Source organism: Siniperca chuatsi, linkage group LG8 (assembly GCF_020085105.1).
Source record: "Siniperca chuatsi isolate FFG_IHB_CAS linkage group LG8, ASM2008510v1, whole genome shotgun sequence".
Classification (NCBI taxonomy): domain Eukaryota; kingdom Metazoa; phylum Chordata; class Actinopteri; order Centrarchiformes; family Sinipercidae; genus Siniperca; species Siniperca chuatsi.
In genome coordinates, this window is record NC_058049.1 from 31,295,825 (window position 1) to 31,319,397 (window position 23,573).

General features: G+C 44.1%; 2 protein-coding genes and 2 long non-coding RNA genes across 5 annotated transcripts in view; 2 read left to right on the forward strand and 2 right to left on the reverse strand.

Annotated features, from left to right (window-relative positions):
- On the forward strand, nucleotides 1–5,515 carry LOC122880798 (stem-loop binding protein). Of its 2 annotated transcripts, none has more exons than XM_044206269.1 (8): nucleotides 1–223; nucleotides 1,464–1,610; nucleotides 2,550–2,663; nucleotides 2,766–2,837; nucleotides 3,053–3,175; nucleotides 3,392–3,547; nucleotides 3,657–3,765; nucleotides 4,773–5,515. In XM_044206269.1, the coding sequence occupies exons 1-8, from the start codon at nucleotides 165–167 to the stop codon at nucleotides 4,842–4,844; spliced, it is 852 nt and encodes a 283-aa protein (XP_044062204.1). In that variant the 5' UTR covers nucleotides 1–164; the 3' UTR covers nucleotides 4,845–5,515. The 2 variants fall into 2 exon arrangements, with proteins under 2 accessions (XP_044062204.1, XP_044062205.1); XM_044206270.1 differs by having other exon boundaries at nucleotides 25–223; nucleotides 2,772–2,837.
- Nucleotides 5,170–8,866, reverse strand: LOC122880801. The gene is made up of 2 exons (XR_006379039.1): nucleotides 7,575–8,866; nucleotides 5,170–6,749 (listed from the first exon to the last, which is right to left on the reverse strand). It is a non-coding gene; the product is annotated as an uncharacterized LOC122880801 (long non-coding RNA).
- The window catches only part of immt (inner membrane protein, mitochondrial (mitofilin)), an 18,171-nt gene continuing 1,335 nt past the window's right edge, over nucleotides 6,738–23,573 (forward strand). Inside the window, exons 1-13 of the mRNA XM_044206267.1 lie at nucleotides 6,738–6,926; nucleotides 8,873–8,940; nucleotides 9,115–9,304; nucleotides 11,212–11,356; nucleotides 15,700–15,792; nucleotides 16,808–16,972; nucleotides 17,440–17,573; nucleotides 20,300–20,403; nucleotides 20,590–20,725; nucleotides 21,523–21,652; nucleotides 22,034–22,257; nucleotides 22,452–22,583; nucleotides 22,909–23,038. Coding sequence (XP_044062202.1) covers nucleotides 6,885–6,926; nucleotides 8,873–8,940; nucleotides 9,115–9,304; nucleotides 11,212–11,356; nucleotides 15,700–15,792; nucleotides 16,808–16,972; nucleotides 17,440–17,573; nucleotides 20,300–20,403; nucleotides 20,590–20,725; nucleotides 21,523–21,652; nucleotides 22,034–22,257; nucleotides 22,452–22,583; nucleotides 22,909–23,038 — 1,693 coding nt within the window. The 5' untranslated portion in view covers nucleotides 6,738–6,884. The remainder of the gene's footprint in view (nucleotides 6,927–8,872; nucleotides 8,941–9,114; nucleotides 9,305–11,211; nucleotides 11,357–15,699; nucleotides 15,793–16,807; nucleotides 16,973–17,439; nucleotides 17,574–20,299; nucleotides 20,404–20,589; nucleotides 20,726–21,522; nucleotides 21,653–22,033; nucleotides 22,258–22,451; nucleotides 22,584–22,908; nucleotides 23,039–23,573) is intronic.
- The window catches only part of LOC122880802, a 20,873-nt gene continuing 7,163 nt past the window's right edge, over nucleotides 9,864–23,573 (reverse strand). The window contains exon 2 of the long non-coding RNA XR_006379040.1: nucleotides 9,864–10,129. This is a non-coding gene — a long non-coding RNA (uncharacterized LOC122880802). The remainder of the gene's footprint in view (nucleotides 10,130–23,573) is intronic.

Below are 23,573 nucleotides of genomic sequence, written 5' to 3' on the forward strand. Positions count from 1 at the left end.
AAAATGTACGTTATAGCCGCCCCTTCCGGCCATGTGACTTGTTGGATTGTTTGGGGCCGCGCGACATTCAGTGTTGGCGGGTATCTGTGACTGCGAGCCTGCTGTAGAGCCTCTCAGTTGACCACAGACATACTTTACCGCTCCAGATACTTATTATCAAGAAAATGTCTGACTGGACCAGAGGCAGACGACGTGATGCTTACAACAGCGAACATGAAAATAGGTACGTTTTGATTTTGTAGTTTAACCTACTTAAAACACCGTCATTACGAGCTTCCTTTGTGTCTTTGTCCACATGACGGAAGGCACTAACGTTAGCTTAAATTCGTGTTTCGAAAGATAGCTTGTAGATGTGTGTTGTCAACTACATAACGCATTTGCTGGTAAAGTATGAGTGGCTACGCTGTGTGTTCAGTGTTTGCTCTCTAAACACCTTCTTCTTTCCTGCTAAGTTAGCCTGCATGACTAGCTTAACCTTCCTATGTCTAGTGGCCAGTTGCTCCTTTTTTGGGCTGTGTTGGAAACATTGGGACACACAGCTAACGTTAGCGCTGTTCAGTTGTCGGTGGCTTGGCAAGAAAGGCTGAGAAAGGCGGTAAACACTAACCGAGAGTGAAAAGAACAGTGAAATTGTTCGCTAGGTTGGATCACAATTTGTCATTATGTGTGCAGATAGCTGAACTGAACCACGCTGACAGGAGGACTGTACGTAAGAGGGAAATGACTGCAACGTTAATTAGTTACTCGGGATCCAGCTGAATTAATGCTTGCCCCGCGACCCTAAACCATACATGCCCTAAACAGGGTGGGCTGCATAATGGATGGATGAACAGACAGTCGGAACAATCGAAAGGAGGAAGTGCATGGCGGGAAAAACTTTTGAACTAATTATTTCTGTTCGATTCAACAGAAGAGAGCTGGTTTAAGTAGGACTGCGCCTGGCCCGAGTTTGTGCCTCTCGTGTATTAACGTCAGCTCCAGCATACATTCGTGTCACAGAGGTAACGTCAACCTAACCACCGGTTTCTTTAGGACAGCTAACTTAGCGTTCACCGGCGACGTGTGAAACACCCGGAAGCTCGTTTAACAACAGCTGTTCTGACGGTGTTTTCAGAGTGCTCAAAGACTTTTCTAACCATCGGAAAGGAAAACATCCCGTCCGCTGCACGACAACTACGATTTTGAACCGTTTCCCAAGTTGCGCTTCTGTTTGTTGTCCAGGTAGCCGGCGGGCTGCCATCTTTGTTTTGATTCGGAAACATTAGCATTAGTTGCTGTAGCTAGTTCAGAACTGGAGGCTGCATGTAGTCTGCGAGCCAGTTCTGCGTTTGGTGCACTGTTGGGTGCGTACTGCTTAATTTTGTGCTGCATTGGTTTGTTCCTCACGGGTAGAAACGTTCTCCTGACACATGCTTGTAATGAAGATGCACATATGCCAATTCCCCGTTGTCTTCCCTGTGTAGGACCTACGGCCCATCTCGGTGGTCCCACTGCAGGAAGAGAGGGATCGATGGAAGCCTGCGAGCCACCAGAGAGACAGATGGTAGTGATAGGGAAAACGGTGGCCGCACTGACGGCAGCTACAGCCAGTCTGACAACAGACATGCCAGGTAAGAGGATACACCTGCAATAGAAGAAGATTTACATGTCTATGTGGAAGTGAAAGGTCTTTTTAAATAAATCTCCACACAGTACTCTAATATATCGTGACGGGCGGACGAAGCCCCCTGAAGCTTTAGGGCTTTCTTCCTATTTGTGTGGCATCTGGTGGCTTGCAAAACGTACTGGGGCCGAGGCGCTACAACACCTCTCTGATTTTAATGGCTTTAGTCTCATGTGTGTAATAAAAATTTATTAAATGTGTTTACTCTCACTCAGAAGTGCTGCATTAAATGTAGACGTTATTGTGCATTATGTTACAGAAAAGTTATTCATAAATGCATTGTCCGAAAAGCCTAAGTATTATTAGTCTAAGTTATTTTTGCAGACACAAAATGGTAGTGTACCTTATTGGCGTAGTTCAGGCCCAGTGTCACTGGATGTGTTGTGATGTGATTGGAGAATGATATTCATTAAATGAGCCTGTTACTTTTATTATATAATTATTTGGTATCAGGGGAAAATTTCCACATTTCCCAATTATTCTCCTCTTTTCTTAGCCCACCAATGTGCCTGTCACGTAGTTTAGCTGCGAAACTTTCAAAACTCTAACTCGGTTAAGCTCTTTTTGAAGCACCAGTGACGTTTGAAGCTTCAGACAGCGCACCTCACGGGAGTGAAACAGGCTTCGGTGTCATCCGCCCATCCCAACTAATATAAAGGAAATGCATTTTTGGAGTGGGGACATGGCGGACTAGGAACTTATAATCTCTAACATGTATTATCTATAAAGGAAAGAAACTTGACTAGGTGCAGCTGCTGAGTTAACAGGTTAGTGACCACAGTTGGCAATGTGTGGCCACAGCTACATCTGCTGGCACTGTGGCAACAAGAAATTCTATTCCCCTCAGTGTGTTTATGCTGGTTTATGCTATGTGTTTCCTCCCTAGTTTCACCACTCCAGAGAGCACAGGCCCGGTGTCTCGCTGTGGTAGACAGGCTGACTGGGGCAGCCAGGTGGATGATGATGAGATGAGGAGGGATGTACACAGAGACATGCAGCGGTAATTGAACTCTTTGAAGGCTTTTATGCCAGAGGTTTCATCTCTGATTCATTCAAAGCACACTCTTTCTTGAGTGCCAATCTTCATTGATTGTGTGTTCAGTTACAGGAGGAGGATATTGGGTGCAGAGGTGACCCAGAGGGAGAGAAAGACCTCCTCTGGCTCTTCTGGGAGGTATGTCCCCTTCTCTCATATTGTCTCTATATGACCATTAAACTCAGAATATTCATTTGTTGATTCAACATTGGCAGCTGAACGCAGGCCAACATGCTGCAGATTACAGTACAGCTGCTGTTCGGAGGTTCCATTCACAATAAATAGCAGCCTGTCACATCTTTATTGTTTGAGTCCATGTGTGAACGGGGGATACGTCTGTCTATCTGCTGCAGCTGTGACTCCAGAGAGGGAGAAAACATGGAGACAGATGAGGCTGTGTTGCTACGGCGACAGAAACAGATAAACTACGGCAAGAACACACTGGCCTACGACCGATACATCAAAGAAGTTCCAAAGTAGGGCCACACACACACACACCCCCTCAATCCATACAGCTATGACACTGTTATGAGCACATATGTGCAACATAAAACATCATAGTAGAAGTTACTGAAGGTGCTGGCACTATCACACGCTGCTCTAAAGAGTCATACATAGTGTTAATACAATAACTCACAGTAAAACACAAACCTCTGTTTCCATTGTTTCTTCTCTTCCCTTCTTGTGTTCAGACACATGCGTCAGCCGGGCGTTCACCCAAAGACTCCCAATAAGTTCAGGAAGTACAGCCGTCGCTCCTGGGACCAGCAGATCAAACTGTGGAAGGTCAAACTGCACGCCTGGGACCCCCCAACAGAGGACGGCCAAGACAAAGTCCTCGATAACATGTAAGAAGACATTTGGCCTTCAACAAGATACAAGTCACCTGAGGCCCATAAAGAGCACAGCAGTCTCAGCCAGCTGTCGGTCATGTTCATGTGTTGTTTGTTCCTCCAGTGAGGAGCTGGGTCTCGATGATGTCATGGACATCGAGCTGGACTTCCCAACCTTGTCAGACTCCCAGGATGCCCCAGCCTCTTTCACCACGCACAGCCTTTCGGCGGAGGTGAGTTTACGTCACTTCTGTTTTGTGGAATTGTAGAACATCTGAAGCTCAAACGCGCACACGTGGTTGTGACTGCAGGGAAACGTAGCATTAAGGTTTTCCACATTTTCAGGTAGCAGAAATTAGAAGCAACTCAATGTTCAAGGGAACATGTAGTTAGGCTGTGGCTTGGTGGTAGAGCGGGCCGTTTACCAATCAGAAGGTCGGCGGTTCGATCCCGGCGTCCCCCGGCCCACATGTCGAAGTGTCCTTGGGCAGGACACTGAACCCCAGGTTGCTCCTGAGTGACTGAATTAGTGATCAGATTTGAGTGGTCAGAAGACTAGAAAGGTGCTATCCAAGTACAGTCCACTGACCATTTATTTAATGATTGGCAGTGTTCTGTTGATACACTTCCAACTTGTGAGTCTTTTCGTCAGAGCACAGCATAGCTGAACATGCAAAATATACCATTTGTTTATAGGCAAATATGCAATTCAACATCTATGGACATTCCAAAAATAAATGAATGATTTCCTCTCAAAATCAACAGCTGATGTTAAACTTAACACAGCTACCTAAACTCTAAGAACTGTCTCAGAACTTTGTCTCCAGTTTCCCTAGAATGTGCACCAAATGACAGATCTTTCCAAGAAACCTCCCAGGTCATTATTTGAAAGGCATTAACCTGTAAAATAACATTTAGATATTTTCCTCCATACAGAAATCCTACTTGTGTAGTTAGATGAACATGTTTACCCAGTGAAACATTATAGAAAACAATCAGTCACGGGCTTTTTGAGAATACAGAGGACTTCATTATGAAGAGCTGTCAACAAACGGAAGGGGAGACACATACAATGTGCAGTCTTTTCATCTAATGGATCTTCACATGGTGCAGTACATCTGTGGTGTGGGACATCACATGCATTACATACATACATTACATGGAGTAGAGATCCTCATTGAAACCAGTACTTTATGAACAGGCTTTTATTGAACTTGATTGCTTGTGCTCTCTTGCTCAGGGTGAAGACTGTTTGGGTACTCCAGTTAAAGTACAGAAGACAGAAACCACAGCAGAGCCAGACATGGCGTAGCTCATCGTTGGCCTTCTCCAAGAAAATCCAACTTGTTCACACGCATCTCTAATTGTTCAGCCGTTTCCTCCCGACACAGCCCTCCGTGCTCCCGGCACCAGCTGCTCGATCTGCTCGAAGCAGGGCTGCGTCTGTCTCAGCTGGTAGTAATTAGTTCAGCACTGTAACATATTTAGTGTTCTTTCTCCATTTATACTAGTGCTTCTTAATCCATAGGTTGGGGCCGTTTACAAATGACTACTCAGGGAGTCTTCTTCTATGGCAAGATTTTACAGTTGCATGTTTAATCAGGCTTCAGTCAGTTTAAATGGTTTGGGATTTGGTGTTCACGATAACACTTGTAGCACTGATCTGGGGCCCTGTAGGTGTCCATTATGTGTAAATGTTAAATCACATCCTGCTTATACTTGCTTAATAAACAGAAACTGACTGAACTCAAAGGGATCTCTAAATAGCTTTAGCGGAGATAGGCAAACCAAAGGCAAAGTATTTTCCTTTTAATGATTCATATTGACAAGATTTTTTTTTTCCCCAAGTATGTAAAATTTTAAGTACTGGAGAGCAGTGGGCTGTGATTTGTTTTTACATTGGTTGTTTTTTAATACGAATGTTACTGTTTCTTATTGCTGTTTCCTTCATGGTGAAGACTTTCAAATAAAAAACCAAACAAACTTGAATGTCTCATTGTCTTTTCTGAGCAGAACTTTGACGGATTGCTCCTCCTGTCGTCCTGGTGTGACTGAGTTGAAAGCTAATTTGGAACCAGAGCAGCTGCCGAGTTGAATCAGTGCGTCAGCTTTGTTACTAACCGAGGCTTTACAGTGGAAACACTCAACCTCCGTTGCTCCATGTATACGGTTAGATTAGGTTTTGTTAAAGTGGGTATTAACGAGGTCCAAGAAACGAGAACACATCACCGCTATCCTTCCTCACGCTGGCTCCCTGTTCATTTCTGGATAAACCTCAACATCTTTCCAATTGTCTACAAATCTCTCCATGGTCTCCCCCCGACAAATACCTCACAACCTCTCACCCTCTGCGGCCCCACCGGGCCCCTCGGATCCTCCCGCCGTGGCCTGCTGGCTATACGTTGTAGGTGGAGAGGAAAGGGCCCCTGCCGCACCACCGGGCCCCTCAGATCCTCGGAAAGGCCGGGCACAGGGCCTTCTCTGCAGCGGCTCCTCGGCTCCATCTGACGGGCTTTATTCTCTGGCTTTTACCTGTTTAACCGGTCTTATTTTTATCTGATTCCCTGGGTTTCAACTTGTTTCTATTTTAATCTTGCTTTATTTCCACAATGTCTCTTTGTGAAGCACTTTGGTGCAAAACATGTTTGCTTTTAAAGTGCAGTATAAGTGAAATCAAGTGGAAACTGGGTGAATGTAAATGTTATACCAAGGTGCTCTTAGTGACTTAAAATCCCCTTTCCGCCTCCAGCTGGAAAGTGACCTGACCTAATGAATGAGGCCATGTATGCAGAATTCTGCCCCGTGCTGTCTTGACTGATGGATCTCTGCAGGTAATCTTGTTTTCCATTAGTGAAATATTTGTTGTCACGTTGATGTTCTTTCATCTGCTAATGCGTGGTGGCTATCGTAGTTTCCCCTTTGGTGCAGGTCATTAACCTGAACATGGATGAGCTCCAACAGCGGCCAGTGGTTCCCACTCATCGAGCATGACGTTGCCTTGCTCACTGATGGCTGTGCAGATGCAACACAGCGCTTTGGACCAAAGCCACGGGGAAGGAGAGGACGGGTTAAGTACTCGGAAGTCGATTTTCAAATCCGTTTTCTCAGTAAGCAGTCACATTAGCAGATGCGCGCGCCAGGGGTTTGTTGCACGCCACGGCGGAGCTCGAGAGAAGCCTGCGGGGGGCAGTGTTGCGCGCACAAGCGTTAAAACTCCCTAAAATACAAAGAAGAAGAAGAAGAAGAAGGAGGAGGAGAAAGAAAACGAAGAGAAGGAGGAGATAAGAAACTAGTTACTGCTACTCTGAAGGTTAAATTGATTAGGATTTGAGAAACAAAGTGACCGAGGACCATGCTGAGGGCTTGTCTGAGAGGAGCTAATGCCACAGCCCGGGTGAGACTCGTGCCTTCCCCGCTAACCACTCCTTTACCGCCATGAGCTGCCATGTTAGCATTAGCGTGTTGTCATTCAGTGACCCACAGCCTGGCTCAAGGTGCCGTAGCGGATTTTATTGTGAACACTGTTGCATTGTTAACCCTAAAGGGGCACCTAACGTTATATTTTAGAAAGAACGCGACTCTTCATTTAAGTTGTCATCAGAAAGAGCCGATGAGACCAATGCGTAATGCCACTGCTAGCTGGTTAGCTCCCAGTGACAGATGGCTAATGCCATTTCAACCATAAGCAAGCTAACGAGTTGAGCTAACGCTAAGTTTTAGTGGGGAGGTTAGGTCAAACGTCCATCTACGATATCACAAAAACATCGCCACTGTCAACCTGAATTTTATTTTTCATTATTATTTCGTGTCAGTAGAAGAGAACACTGCTAACATGTTTAAATGTGGCTAAGGCTAGCAACATTTCCGCTGAAAGCAATCTTTTTAAAAATAAGACAGTGTAGGTTTCAGTCATAGTCATCTGGACGCTGTTTTCAGAATCAAGACGTTTTTTAAAAATAGATGTTTTATATCTGGCCAATGTAAGCCCGGGAAGGTGATTGAACAACATTTCTGGTTTAACGTAATGTTACTGCAGACATACCCTTCACTCCCACAAGCGTGCTTTGTCATATCGGCTCCATGTTTGAAAAAGATGCAGTGAAACTTCTTGGAAGTCGTCACAGCAGTTCACCCAGAAGCGCCACCCGGCTCCGGCTCCGGCTCCCAGTGAATACGGCGGCGGGGCTTCCGCCTCGCTGGAAAACCGGATCATGCGACTGCTTCGCAGAACGCGCAGTCTCCGTAGCGTCGCCAGTATAGGGAATATACTCCTACACAAGATGTTGAGGCACAGCACCATACGTGTTTGTGTATAATGTATAAGCTATTCCATTTTGTTCTGGTTATTACATTGGGATTTCATGTGAAGTGAAAATTGTGATAACTGGACGAAATATTATAAAATGAATATGTGCATTTCAAGCGTTTGGTGGATGGATTTGTGGGAGTGGGGTTTCGCCGAAACTTAACGGAATAAAATACACCAAAACAGCCCCAGATCATGTCGGGTATCAAACAAATGAAAGGTAACATTTGTCACACTCTTTTGTCTGTGCCACAGAGCCTCCCTGTAAGCAGGTTAGAGAGAGATGTGAGGAAGCTCATCTGAAGTGGCATCAGTTTCTGATGAAGGCTGGAGCAGCCCCGCAGCATCTTTTGTCATCTTGGAGTAACAAGAAGGGGCCGCTGCCTGTGCTGTTCTTCCCACCAGCCTCTTAAACTGTTTTACACGCAGCCGCACACGCACACCAACCTGTGCTTACCTGGACCAGTCAGAAGCATACTTCTAAGTTTATTTCACTGCTTAGCAACTGCCAGGCAGTTATTTTCGTTTGTATTTGTAGATCTTCTTTTCACTTGTAATTTCATTATTTCATAGTTCAGATTTTATCAGAATGTTTCAAGAAAAGCAGAAGTAACTCAGTAGCCCCCAGAAAGAAAATGATCAAATTATAGTTCACCAGTTTCCACCAGGTGCAATGTAATTGATTTGCTCATTCAGTTTTTCCCTTTGTTAACTGAGGTAATCCTATGATGCAGTCATTCAGCTTCCAAAACAGTGTGTCATCATGCAATTTTAAAATGCAAAATACGTCAGGTAGTGATTACGCTACTTGACAGCATTTCAGCTTTTGTCATCTTCAAAAATTACGGCGTTGCACAGGTCAGACTCATTCATTCCTCAATCCATCAGACTCCAGGAGGTGGCTTGTTTTTAAGCCAAGGGACGAAACACATCTACATAACAGTAGATGCAATAACGCTGCACGAACTAGCTGTCTGTCTAACATTGACTTTCTCCTGTCCTCGCTCTCTGTCTGTCTCCCCCGCCCTCTGTAGAAGAACTTCGGGAGAACCCGTCTAAACAGTCTGCAACACTGTCGGCACTACACAGCAGGACAGAGCAGGTAATACACCAACACACACACACACTGTACAGGGATTCATTGTGCAAGATTTCAAGTGAGTCAAATGGAGAGCTTGTACATGACATTCAGTCCTCTTGATGATAGCAAGTCATTGTCACACCACATATTGGCATCAGATTCATGTCTATCCTTTGCTGTCCTCCTCCACCACAGCGGTGCTGCTAAAGTGGTTGCTGCTGGCTTGGTGACTGTAGGCGGTGGTGTTGGAGGCACAATACTCTACGCCAAATGGGACCCCAAGTTCAGAGCAGCCGTGGAAAACACTGTTCCATACTCAGACTGGCTGTTGGGTATGGCTTTAGGACCCGCTTCTCAAGATGGCGGACTCCCCATCAAGAAACAGGTCAGGATGGATTCACATCGCATGTTTGGACAATGCTTGCTCATGGTGGGATCTGTTGGGTCTCTGTAATTAATATTATAAAGAGTTCGGTCTAGACCTGCTCTAAAGGAAAAGTGCAATGAGACAACGTCTGTTATGAATTGGCGCTATTTAAATAAAATTAAATTGAACAGCAGCGTTGCACTGCATATGAGAGTGAAAATTAGTGTGTGAATATGAAAAATGATTTGATTGCACCTGTGATTGACTCTGTTCTGACACTCAGATCATCAAACTTCCCTAAGCTCAGACGGTAACGAATCCGTTAGCTCTCCTCTCTCTTTCTCATTAGATGTTTATGAGGTGAAAGAAACCCAACAACTCCAGCAGAGTGAGACCTCTTCTCTCTAGCTGATCACCTCACGTCAGTTTCAGGAGTCACATTCTTCCAGTTAAACTTTCCTTAATATCAGATCAGTAATTTCAGTTTATCAACTCAGTAGTTTTGAATCGAGGCCTTCAGTATTTGGATCAAGGAGCTTGTGAAAAATCAGGTATACCAAATTTAGAAGGCTTTAGCTGTTATTTAAAAGGCAGAGTGAGTAGGATCTTCCTAAAAAACAATGTGTAGCCTCATACAAAAGTGATCCGTCTCAGTCGTCACTTCTGACCCAGTAGAAGTGTGTGGCGGTGTCTGTCTCTGCAGAGACGCTGCCTGTATTTTCTCCAATAACAGCACGCAGGCTGTGAGGTCTGGACTCTGTGAAAACACAGGGACATCGCCGTCTCCGTCTCCATCTACGTCCTCTGCTCCCTGCTCAAAATCCGAATCCGAATTCTCCAAATCTGAAAGAGAGAGACAAACAAAACCACTATATTAGACAACATGTAAACATCACACTAGCACCACTGGATGGACATGTTCATGCAGAAAGCATCGCTCTTGTCCTCTGTAGTGTTGTGTGTTCTTGATATAAATGTCTGCTCAAACCACACTTATTTCCCAAAAACAACATGGGGCTCTGGAACCTTTCAGAAGATAGAGACTGGTTCTTGTGGTACTTTCCACAGTTCCTCAAAAACCATGAAGGTAATGAAAGGAAATGAGTAAAGTTTAGAAAATGGAATTAATTGAAGGGATGCTTTTTGAAAGGTCTTACCACTCATTTGTGTTTGAACTGAAAGCATTTTTTATGTTATTTAAAAGGCAGAGTGAGTAGGATCTTCCTAAAAAACAATGTGTAGCCTCATACAAAAGTGATCCGTCTCAGTCGTCACTTCTGACCCAGTAGAAGTGTGTGGCGGTGTCTGTCTCTGCAGAGACGCTGCCTGTATTTTCTCCAATAACAGCACGCAGGCTGTGAGGTCTGGACTCTGTGAAAACACAGGGACATCGCCGTCTCCGTCTCCATCTACGTCCTCTGCTCCCTGCTCAAAATCCTTCCTGCAGGGTGGGGCGGAGGTGTGGGCGATTTTATTTGTGCTTTAGAATGTAACCGCAGTGAAACAATCAGAAAATAATGATTATTTATCTGTTTCACTGCTTTGTTCTCACTAACGCCGCTCCCTCTCTTCATTCACTCTGCAGCTCTCTCTCTCTCTCTCTCTCTCTCTTTCTTGTTGAGACGGGGAGGAGGGGTTTTGAATCATGTGTTTGCAAACAGCAACTGAAAAATCCTACTTATTCTGCCTTCAATGTGTCAGACAAATTTTGTCAACATTTAGGTAAATACAGTAAGTATCCAATCAGTGTTAGAGATACCAGTATTAAAGGAGAATTTGAATTACTTAAAATGTTTGTTTTTGTTCTATGTTCTAAAACATCAAAATCACAGACTTTGTACAGAACCGATGATATGTGGCTCTATACAAAAACATTCAGAGACTCTCAAGCCTCAGTTAAAATGGCTGCTGTTCCTGCTGTTTAGATGGGGTTGGCCCAGCCTCCCTCTCTGATGGAAAAACAGGCGAAGGTGTCCAAAGCCAAGTCAGAAAAAAAGGTGAAGGAGGCAGCAGAGAATCCGGCCAAAGAGGCGAGTCCTGTCCCAACACAGCCTGCACAGAGCATAGAGGGTAAGTCTCTGATTTGGTTTGGACTCATACATCATGTACTGGCAGTGTTTTTGAGTTAATGGCAACTGCTGTTACAGTAGTCACTCATTTCAGTTTGGCACCTTGCTGCCATGAGGCCCTTTGTACCTTGTACCTTGGGGGACAATAGAGGGCAGCAGTGTGTCAGCATAGTACCTCCTCCTGATTTCCAGTATGTTGATATCACCTCAGATACCGCCATACTTTGCTTTTACAGCATATTTACTATTTACCGTGACCACATTCTTTCCCTAACCTTAACTTAACCCCGTTGTAATAATTGTTAAACATGTGTGGACCTTTTTGATGAGAGGGAATGAGAACAAAGGCTGCACAGGTAAAAGAACCCCTCGCTTTAACGGCCTCTGCTGGTACCGCAGTAATGAGGCCATACAGGGCCGGTACAGAGTGGCAGAATAAAGTGAAAGACTATTGTACCTTCTGCTTTAAGGATTAACTTCTTGACTGGAGTCCCTCAAGGTTCAATCCTGGGTCCCATCCTCTTCTCCATCTTCTTGCTCCTCCTTGGCAGTCATCAATGTCCATCCTGGAACTCGTACAGAACGCTGCAGCTAGGCTGCTGACTGGAACTAGGAAAAGAGCCCACATCACCGCCATCCTGGCCGCCCTGCACTGGTTTCGAGTGCACTACCGAGTCAATTTTAAGATCCTCCTGCTTGTTTTTAAAGCTCGTAAGGTCTGGCATCCAATACGTAGCCAACTACCTCAGCCCCCACTAACACACTCACAAAAGCTCAGTGGGACAGGTGCTTGATACAAAAAAATCAATGCAATGGCAATGCAAGGAGTACCCGCACACTGCAATCACGGCTCCCTTTAATTTTATCAGTTTCCAACTACAGGTCTTCCTCGGGCCACCTTAGACCACTAGGCCAACATGGAGACATGCTTTTTTTAAAGCACTGTCACAAAGACTATCACCACTGCCTCAGTTATAGCAGGTACAATCTGGTTGTTGAGGCTCATTGATTTTAGCAGTAAATTACTAATTACCTGTGAAAACCTCTGCAGTATTGTCCAGGTGATCTTTATAGCACAAAGAGTATGGAAAATGCTGACCTAGGTGTGTGAACTTTCACAGGTTCAAAATACAGTGGAGGTCTATGAGAATTAATATGGCGGGAAGCTGGAATATACACCAAAATTTAAAATTTACAGATAAAATTCTGAAAAATATCAAATGATTGATGATGATGGAAACGTAGTCAAATATTTTCACTTGGATCACGTCAACTTCATTTCAGTTCATTTCAATAAATCAAACGCACCCTTCCAAGCACAGTGTGTGTTTAGGAAGTAACGATGGGCACGTGCACCGTTATTATGCCAGAGTTACAGAACAACCTATGGAAGTGGCATAGCTTGTTTGACCTGCTGTCCGTGTTGTTGGAATAAAACTGAACCTCATGAATCTTCGTGACTTATTTTGTCATTTTATTACTTGGGAGATTTTTGCAAGAAACGACCGCCTGGCAGTCAGCCGCAGCAGAAGCTGACGGTAGCCAGCAGTAACCAAACAGTTTTGGAAAGGCAGCGGGGTTCCCTCCAGCATGGATTACAATCCCACTGGTCTGTGCTGGGCACAAACCATTGACTGTATCTAAGGTTTATGGCACAAACACACTGGAACAACTTAGCAATAAGCAATTCATAAGAAAGCTAACTGTTGTTTATGTTGACCTGATGTTAGCAGATGTATTTTCTTGATGGAAATGCGACCGTGACGGGTTGTTGTATGTGGGTTTTGGCAGCTGCTGTCCCCTCTTCCTGGCACTGCGTACCTGCACTGAATCTTTTAGTGGTACGGAGTACCGGACCGTACCGGACTTTCGCCCCTGCGTCGTTTCCAGAGAACACTTGCTGGTAATTATGAGAGAACTTTTGGCGGCCCCTAGAGGCAGAATGTCCCAAGACTTTGCAGCGACCATTAGAGCTAGCCTGTTAACATGTGCACCAAATTTGGTTACAATAGCTTAAACCAGTTTTGATTGCTGAGAGTTTGTTCTGTTTTGCAGTTATACATTTTTTAAATTGTGTTTATATTGCCATTTTAACAGAAATGAAATTTAATAACTTTAGTGTGGCTCGGTCCAAATGTGGTGAAGATTGAATCACATTTGAAAGCTGTGAAAACTTGTAAAGGTTTTGGACATAATTGAGAATGGTGGGTCTCCACCAAAACGTGTGATCGTGCATCTGGGTTTTTGTTTCTATTGCGCATGGTTCATAAGTTAGACTGAGACGTAAAAGTGGCAGCACCATTATAGGGTCCGTTGATATGGTTTGTTATCTGCGTAGCGGGGGGGGACTTCTGATAATAATAACACCGGGTAACCTTTTCACCACAGTCTTCACTGAAATGCTGCTGGCGGGGTATTGTTTACCTCAGTTCCCAGGTCAGTGATATCCTTCTTCCTCTTGAAGCTAATCACTTCAGTTATTGCCTTTGACCACGAGAGTTAGGGGCCAGTGTGCTTTGCAAGCTGCTAACACTAGTTTTACTCATCTCAGCTTGACTGTTGTTGATATTTAGGATTTTTTCCAGCTCATAAATACGCAACAGTCTTAAGGACGCAGGAGGAGGAAAGACTGAGCCATAGTGATTCATTTTAGTTTTGCTAAAATGTAAGTGTTTATGTGCACTGTGTTTTTCTGCACCCACAGACATCTCTCAGGGTAAGCTGTCTTCTGTCGTTCTTTAGCCTTCCTGTAGAATGCTGTGCTCCTGTGCCTTTCGCCACACTCTACAGCTCTAACTGTTAAGGGTAACACACAGGCGGCGTCACGGAGCGCCACGTGGCAACTGCACTTTCAAAGAGATTTAGAACTTCCGTATTTATGTAGGTATTCATTAATCTGTATTTAAATGATGAGATTAGTGACTTTTATGTTGTTTTTTATAAATTCCTTTTTTAATTTGAACTTTTATTTTTATTGATTTATTTATTTATTTTTATTTTCTATAATCCTTTTTATTCCCCATTTAAATATCAATTAAAGAAATACTTTAGTGCTTTTGTAATTTAGTCTATTTAGTTATGGATTCATTAATTCATTTGTAAAATCTTGAATTTATTTCTGTTTTTATTGTGCATTTAGATATCAGGTAATGGAATTCTTTAACTATTTCCATGGTCCTCCATAAGCCAAGTACTGAGGACCAATATCCGTAATCAGAAAAACACACTGCAAGTGTGATGAAAGCCTGAGCAAGAAGCCAACGATAGAGTGAAGACCCGTTTTAATATCGGCGCCACACAGGCTACACCAATGCCCTAGTAGGGGCCCTGGTAGAGGCCCTGGTAGGGGCCCTGGTAGGGGCCCTGGTCGGTCTAAAAACACATTCACAACTGGACTGCTATCAGCCGAGCCGTCATTGTTAAGTGGACACACACACAACCTCTATCACAGCGATAAAACACAGAGAAACTTCAGTATTTTACTATAGAAATATATCCTTAAAACACTGCAGGCTGACAGAGGCTCTTTATAGCCTGTACCATTCAGAAAGAGCAGAAAAAACCAAAACACAGAACTTGTGAGTTTGTCTTGATGTGAGAGGAACAGATGACAGAAAGTACACTCAAATCTTCACCAGATGGCTGACAAATCCCTAACGTAATTTCCGATAGCATAACCATCCAAACAGCACGTGTCCAGGCACTGGGTGGGGGAATGTGATGAAATGATTATTATAAATGGGGAAATAGGTTGGCGTAGATATCCATGGGTACGTGTTTTGACGCGTGTTACCCGTCGCTGATGTGTGTTGCCCTTTAGTCCTTTTTAATTGTTTAAATAATAATTGCTGACATTTTAAAGACCAAACGATTAATCAAGAAAATAATCACTAGCTTGATAATGAAAATCATTATCATTAGTTGCAGCCTTATTAGGCTTCCTTAGTGTTAGAATGCAGTTTGTAGCCTAGAGTATGTCCCTCACAGCTTTTAGGGCATGGCACTGTAATGCAATCCAGTACATTTAGCTCTGTGATAAACACTACCATACTACAGTTGAAGCTATTAGTGCAGAAAATGGATCTAGTTTTATTTTTTGGGATGAAACCAGTAGATGGATAGTCTTGGACCATCGGTCGCTGAATAAATTCTGTGTTTCTCTGAGGACTTTTACAATAATCTATCACATGTGGGTCATTGTGGGCGTAACATTGGTTCTCTTCCACAAAGAGGTATGCTTTATTAGTCTTCTTTGGCCTATTTAATTTTATGATTGGCGCACACACGCTCATACATGCAACCACACAAACTGCCTGCGTCTTTCTGTGTTTGTGTCCCATCCAGAGGCTTCAGCAGAGGCGACTCATATCATCTCAGCCATCAGTGAGGTCCCATCAGTCCCTGCTCCATGTGACACAGAGGCAGCAGCAGCCAAAGGTAACAGCATCACCTGCACCTGTCCACCACTTTGAAATAAAGGCAGAAATTCACCCCATTTACATCAGTCTACAAGGATACATGTTTGTATCTGTAGTATCAATACTTAAATTTGTTATTCAAAATAAGACGGTGTAGTCCCTCATTCGTCCAGGAGTGTTCTATCGTAGAAAAGGTTTCAGTCGTAGTCATCTGGACACTGTTTTCAGAATCAATGATTCTGAAAACAGTGTCCAGATGACTACGACTGAAACCTTTTCTACGATTAAATTTGTTATCTCATCACAATTGACACTGACCTAGTGACAGGCTCTGTGAGCTCAAAGAATTTGGGCGTAAAGGCTGTCTCTGATTGTTTTCTTACTATATGTATTATTGTTATATTGTCAAGAAAGGAAGTGTATGATTTTCAGTTTGCAGCTTTAATTAGCAGCCAAAGAGATGCCCAGTCTTCTAGCAGCATCAGTATGCTAGCCTGTAGGCTCTCATTACAACATAAGAAACTTATAGTAGACAATCGTGTGGCAAAATTCATAAGTAGGCTAGTGTAAATAAAATAACATTATTAAAAGTATGTAGTATGTATGTAATGTGTGTGTGTGTGTATATAATATATATATATATATATATATATATATATATATATATATATATATATATATATATATATTATATATATATATATATATATATATATATATATAATTTTAAAAAATCAATAAAAGCTTCACTAGACTTCACTCGTGGCTGCTTTCAACATGTGGGTGGCTGAAGAAGGCGATAAATCCACCGTGCAGCCTAACCACCGTGGTATACAATCATCAGTAATGATGCGCTAGATGTAGACCGCGTGGTAGGCTACATCCAAGTACATTATATGCCTATACACATCAGCTACCCATCACCTGGTAGCACGCTTCCTAAGTCCCTTCAGATCTACACTGATCGCATGTCAACACCTAGCCTGGTGCCACACAGTGTGTGTGTTTCATCGTGTCGTGCATGTTTTCTCTAGAGGAGTGCAAAGACTGCCATGACCATAAGGATGCCCCAGTGACAGCAGCAGTTCACCCTGACGCAGAGTCACCTGCGGCAGCAGAGCCACTGAAAGAACGTCCAGTAGAGGAAGTGGCAGCTAGACTGGCTCAACAAGACCAGGAGGAACAGGACATCCTAGCATGTAGGCTGGCAACGACACACACACACGGAAATCATTTCCATGTCAACCACCTGAATTAGTGTATTTTCTTTTGTCATTTTAGACAGGTGTTGTACAGTTTGTATCGTATCATGTAAGTGATTTTATAGTACAACTTCAACAGAGATGATGGGAAAACATGTTTAGCTCTGTGTGCAGACTTATCTGCTCTCTTGCAGAGATCTGTTCTTTATAACTTTATAATCTGAGGCTCATGTGTATTGGCTGATGTGATTATCCAGTTGGCAACATTACATTTCCTTCATTGGCAAATCATGGACAACAAACACCATTTCTCAAGATAAAAATGAGAAACTGAGGAATTTAAGTTGATTGTAGTACTTTTAGCAATGTCTAGCTAGCCCTATTAGCTTTCAGAAGAAGAACAGTGAAGAACTTTGACTTCTCGTTGTTGACTTCTTCTTGTTTCCTGTCTGACTGTTTTTCAGCTGTATCAGCCAGTCTTGAAGACTCACTGGCCAGCTCGGCTAAAGCTGCACTGCAGGCCATTGGAGCTCAGGAGGCAGCCCTGCAGGCTATCACACGGCACACACACAAACTGAAGGAGGCTATGGAAGCAGAGGTACAGAACACAGTGCCTCTGAGGATGTGTTGTGATTACAGTAATGCTGGTACACGTGTGAAAAATGGGATTAGATTAGTATTTAAATTGGTGTGTTTTCGTAAGTAAAACAAGCTTTTGTTTGTTTGGGGTTTTGTTTTGTTTGCGAAGGCAGCTAATTGGCTTTAGCTTTAGCTTAGCATATGAATTCTCTTTGGGACTGGGAAAGGCACCCGAGTCGCATTCGGCTAATTAAAAGAGGGCTCTAGCCAGGTTTAGATAAAGGAGTGTGCGCCCTATCAATGGATTTGCTGTTCATCCCAAATACCCTCACAAACAGAGTTTAGGGTATGGCAGACTATCGGTAGAGTTCGCATTAGCTGCAGGATGCTAGTAAGCTGTGAAAAAGGATGTAGCGTTTGAAGTCATTTGGAGTCATGTGGTGATGCAATGGTTAGCACTGTCACCTCAAAGCAAGAAGGTTCTTTGTTTAAACCTGCCGGCCGACTGGGGTCGTTTTGTGTGCCAGCGAGTGTAACGTTAGCATAATGCCTTCTGATTTGGAAGAGTCCATGTTTGAAATTGAGAATATGAGCTGCATGCAGTTTAGACAGCTCAGAAACAAGAGGAAATTAACTTTGGAGAAAATATGGCAAAACCGGTAACAGCACGAAGATTGGCGGAAGCTCTTGAAGTAGAAAATATTTGGTTAGAGCTGCAGAAAGAAGGAGAGAAGACACAGGCAGCAAGAGAATGATGAATACAGATCACAGAAAGAAAGGGAAAGGGAAGAGAAAATGGCCTGAATTGAAGTGGAGAAGTTAGAGCAATGAGGTGGCAAGCTCAACCGATTGTGATGATAATCAGGCACGCACTCCACTACCGCATTAAACTTATTTATTTTTTAAATTTGAGAAAATTCTCCCATTCATTTGAATGTGGGTAGGGCGTTAAGGCTGGGGGGGTGTGCGAAAAAAAATGCAGCAAGTTGAAGCAGAATCAAGTTTGGGAGAAACGTAAGCCGACGTCACGCTGCAGTGGCCAGTCGCAGAGAAATAAACCGTTATTTTCTGAGTGTGTCACAGTGGCTACGTTCTAAAGCACAAATAAACACCTACATCCCAACACACCACCACACAACCCTGTGCTAAACGCTGCCAATACAGCTTTAATGGTCATCAGGTGAGGTGCGGGACGGTGTTCCCCAGAGCAGTGATTCTCAACGACCAGGCCGTTGATAGTCGCAAAGATCAAAAATGTGACATTCACCCCCTCCCCTCCACCCCCACCCCCACCTGCTGTCAGTGCGAGCAACGAAGGACAGGTGATTAGGAATGACGGTGCTGTCAGCAGTGAAAACCTCGCTGCCCTCCCGACCACGCACGTCCATGAAGCGTTTCTCAGCTGGCAGCCACACACACACAAACGGACTGGATGAAAGAGAAAGAAAGACACACCCTCCGTCTGTCCCTGATATCGTTCATACAATGACAGATTAGTTGTGAATATGCCCAAACTTCTCATTAAGTTTAAGGTTCCATAGCTCTGTCTGTCTCTCTCTCTCTCTCTCTCTCTGTCTCTGTCTGTCTCTGTCTCTGTCTGTCTGTCTCTCTCTCTGTCTCTGTCTGTGTCTGTGTCTCTGTCTCTCTCTGTGTCTCTGTCTCTCTCTCTCTGTCTCTCTGTTTGTGTCTCTGAGTCTCTGTCTCTGTCAGTCTCTCTCTCTGTCTCTCTCTCTCTCTCTCTCTCTCTCTCTCTCTGTCTGTCTGTCACTCTGTCTGTCTGTCTCTCTGATAACATCCAGCCACTAGGTGGCGCACTCCCCCCCTCCAGTACATTCCAGTGGGTGCCAGTTGGTTGCACAACCTGCATATTTCATTGTCGAGTGGAGTGAGACTCAGACTCAGTCATGTCAAGTGATGAATCTTTTGTGACAGAGTAATGAATTCATTTAGCAACATATTATACATACATTAGCTATATCGTTAATTGTTTGAGGGAACTATAACGTTAGCTAACTGTCAGTAATGCTAACGTAGCTCCTCGGGGACTGAAGCTGTTATTTTTCTGATTTTGACAATCTAACCGGTGACAACACTTTAGTTAAGGTCGTAAGGACCTTACCGACGGCTGTCGGCAGTTGTTTATTTTGTTTAAATATGAAGAACTGTAATTTTATGGGTTATTGTTGTTCGGACGATTAAGCTAAGATCGCTAATATGTGCTAATGTCAGTGTCTGTTTTTTCCACACTAACTGGCAGCTATACCACGTGATGCTAACGTCGTTATACTATTGGCTCACAAGCCTTGTTAGAAGCAGGAACCAACATCAGACGTCTCACACAGACGTAAACAAAACGTTCATTTCACAATCCTAATTGTTTTTAGGAAAAGTGATACTTTTATTCCGCACCTTTCTAAAAGCTCTGTGGATATCTACATAAAAATGTTATCAATGTAACCTGTAATCTAAATGGACTGAAACCACGCTGAGCTCAGTGCATGCATGCAACGCATGCAGCAGCAGTGTGGAGTTCACTGGGGTTCAGGGAAGACCTGCGTCCTCTCTTGTTGTTGGCACCTGAAGGCATTCAGCGTATGTTAAGGCCTGTTAGTAGCTGGTACAGCGGTGATTAAATCCCCTGGACCTAACTACGAAACATTTTACCAGTACTACCTGTGCTGTGACACTTTTAATAGACAACGCAATTGTTTTGCAGTAGAGTGATTACAGTTCTTATAAATCCAGGTTCCACCTCAGGAGAAGTCAGCCCAGTGGAAGGATCTAGAAGCTGCTCTTGCTGAAAGAACCTGCGCTGTGAATGATGCTGGAAGTGCTCTGTTGAAAGCCAAGTAAGATATATGTCTAAACGCATTCACACACACACACACACACGATGCAAAAAGGATTGTTTTGTTACTGGACACTTGCTGAGCTGTCATCAACATTACCCCGATTCACTTTCAGATCTTGCACCAGTTTTCTCCTCAAACTGTCTTCTTCCTCCCCCCAACTCCCCCATCTCTCTCTCGCTGTAGTGAGGCCTTGGATGGACTCAAATCAGTGATTGACAAGGCTAATGGCTTGAAGGTCACTGCTGTTCGCCCACTGGTTTTAGCAGCAGAGGAGAATCTCCATAACATGGTGGTGGACTTGGACAAAGTGGTCACTAAGGTAAGGACATTATTTTGTACATTATGAACAACCAGATGAACGCACTTTAAAAGGATGACTCTACATTTTGAGAAATCTGCTTGTTCAGAGTGATACCCCTCTCGTGTGTACGATAAATATGAAGCTGAGGATTTAACTTCCTCTAAGAAAGCCTTCAGAAATCTTCTAGAGGTTAGGGTTTGCACAAGATGGGCAGGTCCAGTATGTGCTGCCATGCAGAATGTGGTGTAGATCCAGCGTTTTTCAAAATGGATCCTGGTTTGCAAATACAGTAGTTGCACCAAAGCTGTCATGTTAATTCTGATGAAAGATTAATGATGTTTCATATGAAAAACACACTCAAACTGAACTATGGCAGTTCATTTGTGGTCTCCTGCTGCCCTCTTTTGGTGTGTATGCTTTTTGACAAGTCAGCATGTCTTTCGAGGTCACTGCAAGTCAACATTTGGATTGAGGATGAGCTCCGGTTTTAAGAGGACCAGGACCTTATCTGGGCTTGCACATTCTATTGCAGGTTTGACTGCTGACATCTTGACTACTATAACAAACCCACACTTCCTTTACTGGGATAAAGCACACATCGGGGCCTTTTCTACAGTTGGAATGACTCTGCTGTTGGGCTTTCCTCAACCCACGCTTCTCTTTGTCTCACTGTCTTCACGGAGTGTAGTGTCCTCCGTTTGCAGATGGATGGTCCTAATACAAATATTAGTGTTTGGCAAATGGGAATGTGTATTTCCACATTGTTCCCTTGTGTGACATGATCTGTGTGTGTGTGTGTGTGTGTGTGTGTGTGTGTGCAGTCTGCAGAGTCTGAAGCTAAGATAGTCTCCCAGTACAGTGAACTGGTTAATGAAGCCAAACAACAGTTCCAGAGGGAAGTAAGCAGCCTTACTCCAGAGATCCAGGCCAACTGGAAGGGGCTCAGTAAGACCACACACACACACACACACACACACACACAGCGGACTTATGTCACATGCCATTCTCCATCTCTCTCCCCTCATTTCCTGTCTCATCTCCATTATCTAGTAAATGCATACAATTTTTCAAATATTTGCATATAATTGCAAACCCCCAAATTCCTGCACCCACCCACCCACCCTTGGCAGACCATTGATGCCTTTTATAGTAACTGTCAACATGATGTACTGTCAGTATTAGTACGTAGTGTACCCTCTGTACTGTTAGTATATGGGATGGAAGAGGGACACACTTGTGCTCTCCCTGATCAAGATCAACACCTGAAATTGAGTTCTTTAGATAAGAGACGCATCTGCAAAATCATTTTGTGTCTTTGTGTGTGAGCTGGTAAACTGTCAGCGGATGACCTTAACGCCCTGATCGCCCACGCACACCGTCGCATTGACCAGCTGAACCGAGAGCTGGCTGAGCAGAGAGTCCGAGAGCAGATCCACATTGATGCAGCGTTGGAGCAGCAGAAGCTGGAGGACCAGAAGGCCCTGGACAAAGCTGTTAGCACCGCCCTGCAGCACATCAAGGAGGAGGCCCGGCTGGAGCAGGAGAGGAGGGTACGGAGGGGAGGGAATGTGGTTCACGGTTTGCTGACCTTGATCTTCATTTGACATACATACAGCCTGCTTCCTCACAGACAGCCGTGCGCTGGCTACCGAGGCCAGGAGATGAGTAGGGCTGGAAACAGTCACCCATTTATTACCAATGTACCAACACTACAGTATCCCTAATTAAACGTTTGTGTGTGTAGCTGTCGGAGTTAAGGGAAGTGATGGAGGCAGAGATGAGGACTCAGCTCCGGCGTCAGGCGGCCGCTCACACAGACCACGTCCAAGATGTCCTCAAAGTCCAGGAGCAGGAGCTGAGAGCTGATGCTGAGCAGGTGTCCACACATCTCGACATTCTACACACACATTCAGTTTAAATATCAGAGCACACAGATAAGTGAATTATGTGTATGGCTGTCTGTTGACTGTCTTGTGTACCAAGTAGAGGGAGTTTATTGGAAATCTTCAGTATTATTCTGTGATCACATACTGCCTCATGAAATCATGCAAGCAACAACCCTCGCACACCGACAGCGAGGACAGCTGAACAGACGGAGCTTGGTGCCTGGAGCATCCACTACTCGCTTGTCGCGGGCATGTCTCTGACAGCCTGTCTAGCTGCAAGCATTCCTTCAAAGCTCTGCTGTGGGTTGTGTTCAGGTCCTGAGCAGCAAGATGCTGGAACAGGAGACCCGCTACCGTCAGCTAAGCCAGGAACAGCTGGATAACTTCACTCTGGATATGAACACTGCCTACGCAAGACTGAAGGGGATGGAGGAGGCCATAGACAGTAAGATACACATGCACACAGCACTTTCTAGAAAAAGGCTAAGGAATACCATATGAACAATATAGACTGGGACCATGTGATACTGTCAGACCTATACTGTGTGAAAAGGTTTTCAAGAGTAACTGCAGCCAGTCTATCAGCTGGTGACAACCAAACTTGTACTTAAGTAAATGTACAACCTGAAAATGAGGTGAGTAACATTCACAATGAACCTTAATTAAATGTAGTGGACCCTGAAGTACACTCTCTTTACTGCAGGTCCTGATGCGGAACCATGAGGTTCATAAGCTTAGATGATTACTACGAACCTTTAACTGGCAGGTTCAGACAACTCAAGTTGTTCCGTGATCAGCTGATCGTTTCAGTCCAGTCCTCACCCTGTGAGAGAGCCGAGCTGGCTGAGTATAGTGGCTCGCAGAGCACATTCACCAGGCAGCAGCCGAGCTCCATTTTGTCCTGTCGTCGAGTTCCTCACTGAAGTAACGTTAATTAGCGGCAGCTGGTAGAACCTGTGATGTTTGTCATTTTAAGCAGC